Source organism: Hirundo rustica, chromosome 3 (genome assembly GCF_015227805.2).
Source record: "Hirundo rustica isolate bHirRus1 chromosome 3, bHirRus1.pri.v3, whole genome shotgun sequence".
Classification (NCBI taxonomy): Eukaryota; Metazoa; Chordata; class Aves; order Passeriformes; family Hirundinidae; genus Hirundo; species Hirundo rustica.
The window spans coordinates 65,193,594-65,204,835 of record NC_053452.1 but is presented as its reverse complement, the minus strand read 5'-3'; the positions used below and the strand labels follow the sequence as shown (position 1 = coordinate 65,204,835).

General features: G+C 35.4%; 1 protein-coding gene across 5 annotated transcripts in view; it reads right to left on the bottom strand.

The window, feature by feature from the left end:
* Positions 1–5,740: 5,740 nt before the first annotated feature.
* Positions 5,741–11,242, bottom strand: part of TBC1D32 (TBC1 domain family member 32) — a 74,251-nt gene continuing 68,749 nt past the window's right edge. For all 5 annotated transcript variants that reach the window (XM_040060311.2, XM_040060309.1, XM_040060313.1 and 2 more), the window contains 3 exons: positions 10,589–10,729; positions 8,573–8,761; positions 5,741–6,326 (listed from right to left, as the gene is read on the bottom strand). In XM_040060311.2, the coding sequence (XP_039916245.1) occupies positions 6,207–6,326; positions 8,573–8,761; positions 10,589–10,729 (450 nt within the window). In that variant the 3' untranslated portion in view covers positions 5,741–6,206. The remainder of the gene's footprint in view (positions 6,327–8,572; positions 8,762–10,588; positions 10,730–11,242) is intronic.

Below are 11,242 nucleotides of genomic sequence, written 5' to 3'. Positions count from 1 at the left end.
TCACACCTGTGGCCCACTGGGGCCCAGGATGTGGCATTTTCCATCCCCAGAGGGACTGATAAGAGACTGGGCGAGCCGAGCTACACCCCATGAGAAAGGACTCTCTGAATTTGCCATCTCTTCTGAACAATGAGAGGTTCCATTGTTTAATATTATTAATTTTTCCATGTTTGTGAGTACTTTGCTTATAAAATAAACTTTTTTTTTTTTTCACTTTTCTCAAAGGAGGTTTTTGTCTCCCGAACCTGGTGGGGGGAGGAGCTGCTTGAATCTGCTGTTTAGAGGGACCCCTCTGGAGATTTCCTCCCTAGATTTGCCCTAAACTTAGAATCAGAGATAACATTTGGATTATTTTCAAAATTCTGGCCCATTTTCATCATCTGAAAGGGTAATTTGGAAGACCAGTTCTGACATTTACCTCCTCTGCTCTTCAAAGTCAAGTCAAACTGGCTGCTCACAATCCAGAACATGATGCACCATAAAGAATGTTAATGTATTTCTTTAAATCTTTCAAACTTCTTCAGTGGCTGAAATTTACAGTAGAAATACGTTCATGTTGGGAGAAACAAACTATTCTTACTTTGGGATTTTGACACTTTCATCTTCACTACTATAACAAATGATAGTTTAAGTGCTTGTGACACAAGTGGAGGAGACATTTTTCCATGTGCACACTATTAGTCAAGTCAAGGTTCACCTTGCAACCCTGATGGGGCTCCCACACCCCACGTAAGCATCTAGAAAACAACCCTGACAAAATAAGATTATGCGCTTCTGCTGTTTTAATTATACAAACCAGCTAGTGGAAGGATCTGGTAAGAATCAGAGTGGTGCAAGCAGTGAGAGCGTTTATCTCAGAGGCAGGGATTACAGAAGGTAGCGGCTTGTTCAGTTTTTTAGCTGCCCGGAACAGCATGTTCCAGGAGTTCTTTATTACCATTTTTCTGTAATGAGTCTTATATTTTAAATAATTCCTTGTAATTTTGGGGGCCAGTGCTGGAGAGGGGGACTACCTTTTTATGAGAGACATTTAAAAGGATTTGCCACTCTGAAAAGAATCACTGTGGTTTTAGAAAATATTTTATGGAATTTGTTGTCAAAATTCTGTTGAGGGAAGCTGTCCCATTATTAGTAACCACCGAGGATGAGCTAGTTGATTCAGGGTGGAAAATATCACTGTTTTCCTCAACATACCACGTTGGTATTGTATGATGTTGTCGATAGCTGTGTGAAACAGCTGGCACTAAGAATAGCCAGAGTGGTAGCCGCAGCAGTGTTACAGGCTAAGAACAATAGTTGTTAAACACCACTTATATTCTTCCACTCCTTCAGTTCAGGATGTTTTGGAAGCTTCACGTCTACTGCATGTGGAAGGTCAAGGCAATTATTCGGGATATAAAATTAGTTTCTCTAAAGAAGAAAGTTGCATGGCTCCAAGTGACTTGGCTGAAAATTCATCAAATTTAATTTTCATGGGGGTGTGAAAGGGTTGGGAATATTTAGACCATGGTTTCCTCTCACTTCCAGATTCTGTACAAAATTAATTTCCAACAAATACCTGAATGACTCCAAAGTGATTTAGACAGATGGTCTAACTGGCTTAATGAGTCTATAATTTCCCTCAGAAGGAATTCTGTGCCAAAATTGTATTTGTTCCAAACTTTGGTTTCTTATTTTCTAACAGGAGGCTTTTCTCTGTTGATTTAGAGCTAGAGGAAAAAGGGCATTACAACCAAACACAGTCCTGAATCAACATGGGGAATAATTCCTCTTGGAGAAGAAATCTTTACCTAGAAAATCCATAACAGAAATTGTGACAGTATACACATTATGGCATTATTCACAACAGTGGGTTTTACAAATCAATAAAAGGTTGATCTGAAAAAAAGACTTGTAATTTGCCTTCTAAGTAAAAATTGTGTGGCAATGGATAGCCTGGATAACTCAAAGAAATTATAGTATCTAAACGATCAAAAATTTTGAGTAAAGTTTAGTTGGATTGTTGTGGTTGTGAAAGCCTGTATTAAAACTAAGCAGCATTTTAAAAGCTGAGTCAAATTTTAAAGCAGTTAATTCCCACAACATGGATGAATCAAATTTCATGACAGGGAAGAGAAACTACCAAGAACAGATGAAATCTTTTGAGAGACTAAACACTAATTTCTTTTAAATGGCTAATTTCCCTTGGAGTTTTTATTCTTGTGATGTTTGTTTCCTTAAAAACCTACTCCAAAAAAGCCTGCTTTCCCCATTCATCATTTTAAGTGAATTTTATGTCTTCTCCTTGCCTTGTTCTATTTCTGAACAGGAAGCTGACCTTGTGAAATATTAGTCATGTGTCAGTTCCTGATTTAACACCATCTAAACTAATTTTTCAAACCATGTTGAAATCTCCCTATGCACCACTGCTCTGTATATTATGCTTTAAGGCCTTTTGGATTTTGTGATGAAACAGAATGAAACAACATTATGCTCTGGAGCTGTGGGGATTTTTTATTTACTGGTGTTTTGGTATCAGAGGAACAGGGAAGATGTGTTTGTGTACACTGCTGAGTATACAAAACTTTTTGCTAGGTGAAGTAATAAAACTGGTACCTCATTCACAATCTGAAATGTAAAGAATTGTTCTCCTTTAGCTTAGATGTTTAATAAAAATGAACCCTAAAAGGACAGGATCTGTGTATATGGAAATGTAATTTTAAATTACTGGAGACTACCTTGAGTAATCTAGCTTGGAAGAGTCATATCTCTGTCTACTTATGTATGATTGGTTAATAAACAAAATTCCAAAAGAAATGTCATAAATATAGTCCATAGATTTGCAGAAACAGTACAAACACTGCAGCCCTCCAAATGACTTCCTCATGGGAAATAAATGATATAATAAATGTTACTTCTCCTGTCACAAATACACTGTTACATTTCAAACAAGTTTTTAATTTTTACCTGATAAAACTCAGTAAAGTTTTAGTTCAGTTCTAGTCCAATGTCTATATAGGTAGATATTATAATCTGAATGGGAAAATGTATGCTGAAATTATCATCTAATCTTGAATCTATGGACAATTGCTATGGATTAGCTAAAAAGTACTTTAAGACAACACAAAATGGTTTAGAAAAGCTGAGATGTTTTATCTGTTGTTCTAGTGATTGAGTTGGACATATTAAAACAGTCAAACCCAGAGTTTTGAGTGCAACTATTTGCCATTGATTTTTTTCCTAACATATCTAAAATATTTTGTTTTACAGTTTCTAATTCCTTTCACTCTGAGTATTTCTCATGTTGCATGAATATTATATATAGTAATGGAGAAACTGTTTCCACCAGCAGAACTGTAATTTTTACAAACAGAACAAAACAAAGCAAAACAAAGCAAAACAAAATAAAGCAAAACAGAACAAAACAAAAGTGAGCTACTTTTTTTTTTTTTTTTTTAGAAAGGTATTTAAAGTTTTCAGAAATAAAATAATTTGGCAAAAGGCAACTGGGAAGACATGAAGAGGTGAAAAGTATGTTTGGATATTACTGATTTTTATCCCAAAAGGCTGACTCATGCTGCAGAGACTGAAGGAGGCAGTTTGAAAACTGCCTATCTTTTAGAAATAACACAGCATGGCATCCCAGCTGATGGTCAGGGGGATATGACAGACAGGTAGAGGCAACAGTGCTCAGTTGCCTCCAGTAGGAGCCTGGGTCAGGACTGCTGACAGCATATTTGGGAGAGTCATGTCTTCCTACAACTGGCTTCTCAGTTTTTCCAAGTTGGGGATTTACTTAGTGTCTTATTTTGGGGGTTTTGCACTATTATGTTATTTTAAATCAAGTTTAGTTACACATTTTAGGTACAAGCAAGGAAATACTTCTTTATCCTTTAGTGCTTGGGCTGTCACTGGGGATTGGGAACAATGAGACAGCTGAAAATAACAGAGAGAAAAAGCCTGACAGAGGTAAATACTATCATGATGGAAAGCCAGGAAGAAGCACCTGGAAGAGGAAACCAGAAAAATACAAATAGATTTTGAGATAGAAACTGTCTGCATCTCAGTAGAATAGCTCCGTGAAAGAAAATAGGAAGCTGAATGGAGAAATTTATATATAAACCAGCAAAGCTGGATAACGGTCTCTTCAGACTGGAGGTAATATAGAATGTGCACATGTCTTCAGGTATCTGTTGCTAAAATGGTCATTTGTTTTCAGACTGTTATTGATCTAAAGAAGATGCCACTGGTTTTTCCAGTACTTTAAGCTTTATTTCAGTTTATTTGCAAAAGGTGTCAATGTTCTGTTTCTGTCATAGGGCACAATGGAATTTTAATTTATTACCAGGTATTAAGATTTAGCATTTACATAAAATTTTCATGTACTGTTTTATGGATGCTCTCTAATTAATCATCTCAGCATATATGGACTATGTATGAAAATGTTGCTGTTTTGCAGATGGGAAAACTGCAGTTGATTTAATTGCTGAAAGCAATGCAAAAATTGCTTTTGTCAGAAGCACTGTTTAGTAGTTGGGCTGTTTGCTTTCTACTATTTGTATTTGACTTTTCTTTCTGGTTATTGTGTATTGGATCTCTTTGGATTAATTTGGTGCAGAAGTGATGAAAGCTAAGCTGACCCTTAATATTAAGGTTCAGCTCTGCAGTACCTCCCTCCTCTTTGTTGGGGGACAAGGAATACAAAATGACAGCTATTTATATGGCAAGAGTCTCTGGGTTACTCATATGCCTCATCACAAGGGCCTATTTTTCTGAAAAAATTCTGCTGCTGTAAAAGGAACTGATGACTTACTTCATGTAGGATATTTAATCAACCATGGTCTGTCTAGAAACATGTATATATAAATGCTGGAATGTTATTCACCACTTGGATGCTAGTGTTTTTGTTGTTTCTTGGTTTATGTGCCAAAACAAGGTTCTTTAAGAAAAAGAGAAAATGTTATTAAGGTTAAAAGAATAGATATCATGCGAGTCATAAAATTCACTGGCCTCGGTGTCAGGCAAACACTTCGTTCTATCAGTTTGTGTCATAATTCCTCCTTCATACTTGCCAACTTCTTTTATTCATGTAGGTGAGCTAACAGTTCACAAAAGTGCAAAAATATTTAAAACATATCTTTGCTAGACAGAAAAAAAGCTAAACTTGTGAACTTATGAAATGCAGTCAGGAAAGTAGAAGTTAGTGGCAAAACCTTTGTCAATGTTCACTCTTAGGTTGCATATAATTTCAGAAATTTCACTGCAGGTTCTAATGTGTTTTATAATTTGAATTTGAGCATGTGCTCAATTCATGTATATATATCCATTTTGTCTAGAAAAGTTGTTTTTCAGGAACTTTGCAGTAATGTTTAGTTTGTCTCCCAGGAATATGGTAACAATATTGCATAAATCTAAATTCAACATTTGTGGTTTCTGTTGGACTTCCAAAACATTTACTATATCATTAACTTCTAATAAAAATACTTTGAGATTCTGGACATTCTGTAGAAAAAAAAGTTATTGCATGTGTTGACAAAACACAGTGTCTTCCCTTATTCTTTAGCCAAATAATAATTTTTAAAGATTCTAATTTCATTCAGAACAAAGGCTAAAAGTAATTAATACTTTTTTTTTTTTTTTTTTTTTTTTTTTTTTTTTTTTTTTTTTTAAGACAGGAATATCAAGTCTTTTCATTGCATGTATTTGAACATTCCATTTTCTCAACATTATCCACAAAGTTGGAACAGAGAATTTGGTTTTCATTTGTTGAATTTTCATGCTCATGAATACACAATAGCAGTTATTTCTAAATATTAGAAAAAAAAACAGAAAAAAAGAAAATCCCTTTGTCAGACCTGAGCAAAATATGAAGGCTTTAGGATGGTGCTACAAGGAGATGATAAAGAGACAGAATTGAGAACAGGTTCAAGGCTTTATAAAGAAGACACTTCAGCATCTTAGAGGTGGCTTCTGAAGCTGCCTCCTGCTAACTGAAAATGAGGCTGTGCGCCATAACCTGTCTGGGAAAATCTGGTTATCAAAAGTAGGTTATGACTTATTGAAAAACTATATTCTGAAAACCCTTCTTATTTATTTTACAGTATGTACATTCCAATCAGCCTGGCTGATTTTAGGCAAGATTGATGTATAAATCAATCAATCAATCAATCAGCATCCCTTTAAAGGATGTAATCAAAACTGTAAAATAAAGTGCTTGTTTGCTTCATCTATGTATTCTGTGCTCCTATGGTCCTCATGTCTTTCAGCAGCATTGGTCTGTAGATCTTCTCCAAGATTTCCATGTAGTCTAAATAATCACTCACTCGAAATCCATGCAGCGCTTCCTCCTGCACAAATACACATAGAAAGCACTTATTAGCTAGAAAAAAACCCTCAAATATAATGAATTCCAAGCTTCTAATTATAGCTCATTTTTTTCTGATTGTCAGAACCTGGCTGTTTAAAATAGATTATGTTTTATTTAGAAATACAGATTTGGCAATTTCTGCTTCCAGAAAGTTGTAATTAAAGACATGGTATCAGAGAATTTTATTTCATGGGGACATATTTTACCTCATTTTTGGAGAATATTTCATTGAAAATTTTTAAGAAAAACAAAGTAAGCTTTAAGAAGGGAAAGCTAGATACTAAAATATTATTTTGAAAGAAGATTTCTACATGTCATATAGCATAAATTTTTAACTGTGGCTTTTATATCCAGCTACAGTAGATGTGTGTTTTTTAAATCAATTATAAAAGAAGATCTATATGAAGTGCTTAAATAAAAACAGAACAAACTTTCTGCACCACTACAAGTGAATAATTCTTACTGATTCCAAAACACAGAGTAAAAGGAAGAGCCCTCAGGAAACAGAAACAAACAGATACAGTTCTTTCTCATGGCTACTATAATGGAGGGATAAGGAGGATGCACCACAGAACACAGGATCCTGAAGAATGGTTAGGTAAAAAGGGTTAATTTGTTGCTGTTGTGTACTCATCATCTACTAATCAGTATTACCACTGTCGGCAGCACTTGCTGCAAAAAACTCTTTGGAGTCAGTCTCTGTGGACATAAGCTGTACCTCTGGTGTGTTAACTATAAATCTCTGCTAAGTAGAATTCTCCTGAGAACATCTACTCAGGCTTGGAAAACTGCAGTTTGGCATTTGAGCAGGAAATCAAAACAGTCTTTATATTTCTTCCTCTCCACACAGAAGCAAAGCAAAAGCAAGACTTTACCTTCCAGGTTGCTCCTCATGCACTGTGAGAAGGCTGGTGGAATCTATTTATCTGTCTATCTATCTATACACACGCACACATATATCTGGAAATAAATGGCATGTAATGAGAGGACAAGGGGGAACACCTTCCAACTCAAAGGGGTATGTTAAGATTAAGTCTGAGGAAGAGCTTTACTGTGAGGATGGTGAGGCACTGAAAAGAAGTTGTGGAACGCTCTGAAAGTGTTCAAGGGCAGGTTCGATGGTGTAGTGGAAGATGGACTGGAACTGGATGATGTTTAAGGTTCCTTCCAACCCAAACCATTCTACAGTTCAATTTTTTTTTTTTAGCTTCAATTAATTAAGATTTATAAATAGCTGGAGTACAAGTTAATTATGCTCCCTTTTTTTCTGCAGTGGTCACTCAATAAATTGCAGATATTCCAGTACTTCATGAATTTACATTCTTTTCTCATTAATTTAACACTACCATGCCAAACCTTTAGTCTGTTTATACTGCATGTGGCAGCATACAAATTCTCTCTTCTATATTTTACATACTCTATCCAATAATGCCATCAAGATATAGTTTTTAAGACATGTTGTCCAAAACTAGAGAAAAAAACTCAATACATTCATTAGACTGTGTACCAAATATTTTCAAGGAAGCTGATAGGGCTGAGATATTTTTCTATATTTAAGAATATGTAAGTTGTATGCAAACCAGTCAGAAAACTATTATTCTTAGGACAGACTAAGACGCACAGATCTAGTTCTCCAAAAAATTTTGAGAGGTGAATAAAGACTAGAGAAAAAGACAAAAATGTCCCTGTGAAGAAGAGTAAGATACTATATCTATTTGACTGCAGCTAGAGTTATGCACTACCCTGCAAAAAACCCCAAACCTAAACATAATTTATAATTGGGAAAGAATATGAAATTGCAAGGCTGGTTGTATAGTAATTGGCATTTCTTCAAACTACCAGCTTGCTCAGCTTTGCGCCACATCTCTACAACCTTCAGCAAGAGACAACTGTGCAAACCCTGGAGAGCACCTTGTTCAGTGAGATTGAGTCCACAAACAGAGAACTGATTCAAATGCTCTTATGACTTAATGTGCCTATTTTCCTTGCTCATGAAGGAAATTGCTCAGTACAAAATGCAGGAGAACATATACTCCATATGAGGAGAACTCTGTAAAATACTATACACAATTCCCTACCAGGAAACAAATAAAATCAAAGTATTATTTCACTCTTTTAAAATGATTAAGTGAAATTCAGTAAGAGTTTCAGATAAAGTAATGTATATATCCTCAGTATTCATAGCTTTACTTCTCCTCAGAAGCTGAAAAATTAAGAAACCCTTACTTTCAGAAAAACCTGAAGATCTCGGGCTTCTGTGTGCTTCAGGATGTCATGCTGTAGGTGTCTGAACACAGAAATGCACATATATATTTGATAATCAGGACCAAGGAAAATACATATGGCAATGTAGTGGCAGATCTCACTCCAGTCCATGTAATTCCAGAAACACTGAGTTATCCATTGCAGACAGATCTAGATTACAATGAAATTATATACAATTAAATAATTCTATACATTCAATCATAATTGATCAGCTCTTTTTTTATTCTACTATACTATACTACTACTACTTTTCCCTATAACATTACCCCAGTTGTGAAAATAAAAGGGATAAAGTACAAAAGAAGCTTAAGTAGAAGTACAAGAGTCACCATTTTTTAATGCATAGCCTCTGAATAGACTCCAAGTGTGTCTGACTAAACATAACACCCTGTATCCATGCATCTCACTTGTCCAAGTATATTCCAGCAACTCCTGAGGTTGAGACTCAAAGTCCAATGAAAGCAAAAGTGATTTTTTTTTTCCAAGATTTCCTATTAAATGTGGCCTAAAGGGTAATGACAGTGATGAAGGCATGTTCAACGTGGCTTTTCTTTTCAATTAAAGTAGTTCTCTGCATTATAAATGAATGTTAGGCCCTTCCCTAAGACAAGTTTCATTTAATGAAGTATGAATACAGTTGACTCCTTTGCCCTGTTCTAAATTACAGTGTATTAAGAGGTATAATGCACATTTAATTTGGTTCTAGACCACAAATCTTCTGCTAACCACTCCTTAAAGTGTTTAAAAATATGCAGCAAGAATTACCATGATTCTAATTAGATGACAACAACCACAGTCTGGCAGTAAATCTGTTTTGAAGTATTCTTTGGGGCACACAATAACTTAAATACATCAGAACTACTTCCACAGTTCAGAGTTTGTTTTTAATGCTGCAGTAGAACTGCAAAATCACACAGAAGATACAGTGGCACCCAGCAGTGGCATTTCACTAACTCGTTAAATAAATTTAAAAATCCTTGTTAGAGATTTAGAACAGTATCTAGTGCATTACTGAGTGCACACAATTAAAAAAAGAAAACAGTGTAACTTGCACAAGAACAGCTGAAGGAGTGACTCTCCCCATGTGTTTTCCTCATCCAAAACTAGGAACCTTATTACAAGCACTTATTCCTACGCTGAGATAAATTCTTTGATCTGCTACTCTCCTGTCCTCAAAAACCAAATCCCAAACTGACTACTTTAAGCAACGTTTGTATCACACTGGCATCTGCCTCCATTAAAAAGTTTCTTCAGCTGCAAATCTCACAGCAAAAAGGAATTTTGAAGGTATAAGATGAAAAGCATTTTTCTTGCCTTGGCACAGTAATACGCTTTCTCACTCTGGCGAGATGTCCTTTGCAAGGACAATCTAGCTCACTGCATGGAACTCCTTACCTTCCTCATGATTGCAATTGCTACAAACAGTGCTTCATCCATAGCTTTCCATACTACCAAACAATTGTTTGTAAGCAAAATGAAAGCTGGAGTTGCACATAATTATTCTTTTGCTGTAATACCTCTTTAATATGAAAGAATAGTGTGTTACCTGATTGTAATAGAGTAGCTCTTATAAAATTAATTTTTCTCTAATATCACAGGAACTGCTTTCTAGTATCTAACTACTGCAAATCACCCATTTCCCTCCTACGGAAAATTTAGATAATTATTCCAGGGAATAAGATATTCTATTTAAATGCTAAATCTGAGGATTTAGTATACATTATTTTTAGCAATTTTTCTGCATGAACGTGTAATAAAAGGTCATCAGCTCCGGTACACTGGTATTATTCTATGAATAAGTTACTTTCTATTTTCAGATGCTCTAAGTCACTATGTGTTCTTATCTCTTACCCTCAGTTTTATAACCACCACACAAGTGGCATTTAGAAAAATAAAAGCGTTAGTTCTTCAGCATTCTTGATTTTGTAGATTAAAGTCACTAGGTTGATGATACTTTAATACACTTTGATCGGTTACCTGGGATGGAGCGAAACCAGACATGTGGAAGGCTGAGCAGACAAGGGGTAACTCAGCTTTCAGCAACATTTCAACATGGTGAGCACTGCAAAAATAGACTGGATGGATGCCATATTCCACTGTTGTAACAGGCAGGTGCATCTGGTTAACAACAACATCAACAACGAAATTGAGGAACAGCATTAAAGGCTACAAAAATGGGTTGTTTCTTAATGCCTTGCTGAGGGCAATATATAAAAATATATACTTTTACATGTAAGGTAAGTAATCTGGTTATTTTAGAGACAGGAAAGAGGATAAACAAAATAGGTTGTAATTCCATCAAGAAAAACATGGAGGTAACTAAAGGTAAAGTCAATAAATATATCCAGATTGCTACTGTACACTAGCAGTCTAGTTCCTGATTGTATACAGGCTTTAATTGTCAAAACAGGGATGGAGAAACTGTTGTTATATTTTAAACAGGAGAACAGAAGGAAAAAAAGGACTGATTTCTGCTGGATTTTTTTCTTCCATTTTGTGGTGGAGTAGAACTTCCACAATACCTGAAGTAGTTTTTCGTGTGCACGTATCTTTGCAGTATGTGTGGAGGGTGTGAGTGAAATTCTATTATGTGTAGCAAAAGGAGAAGAGGTTTTATCGCTGTGGGAGGCT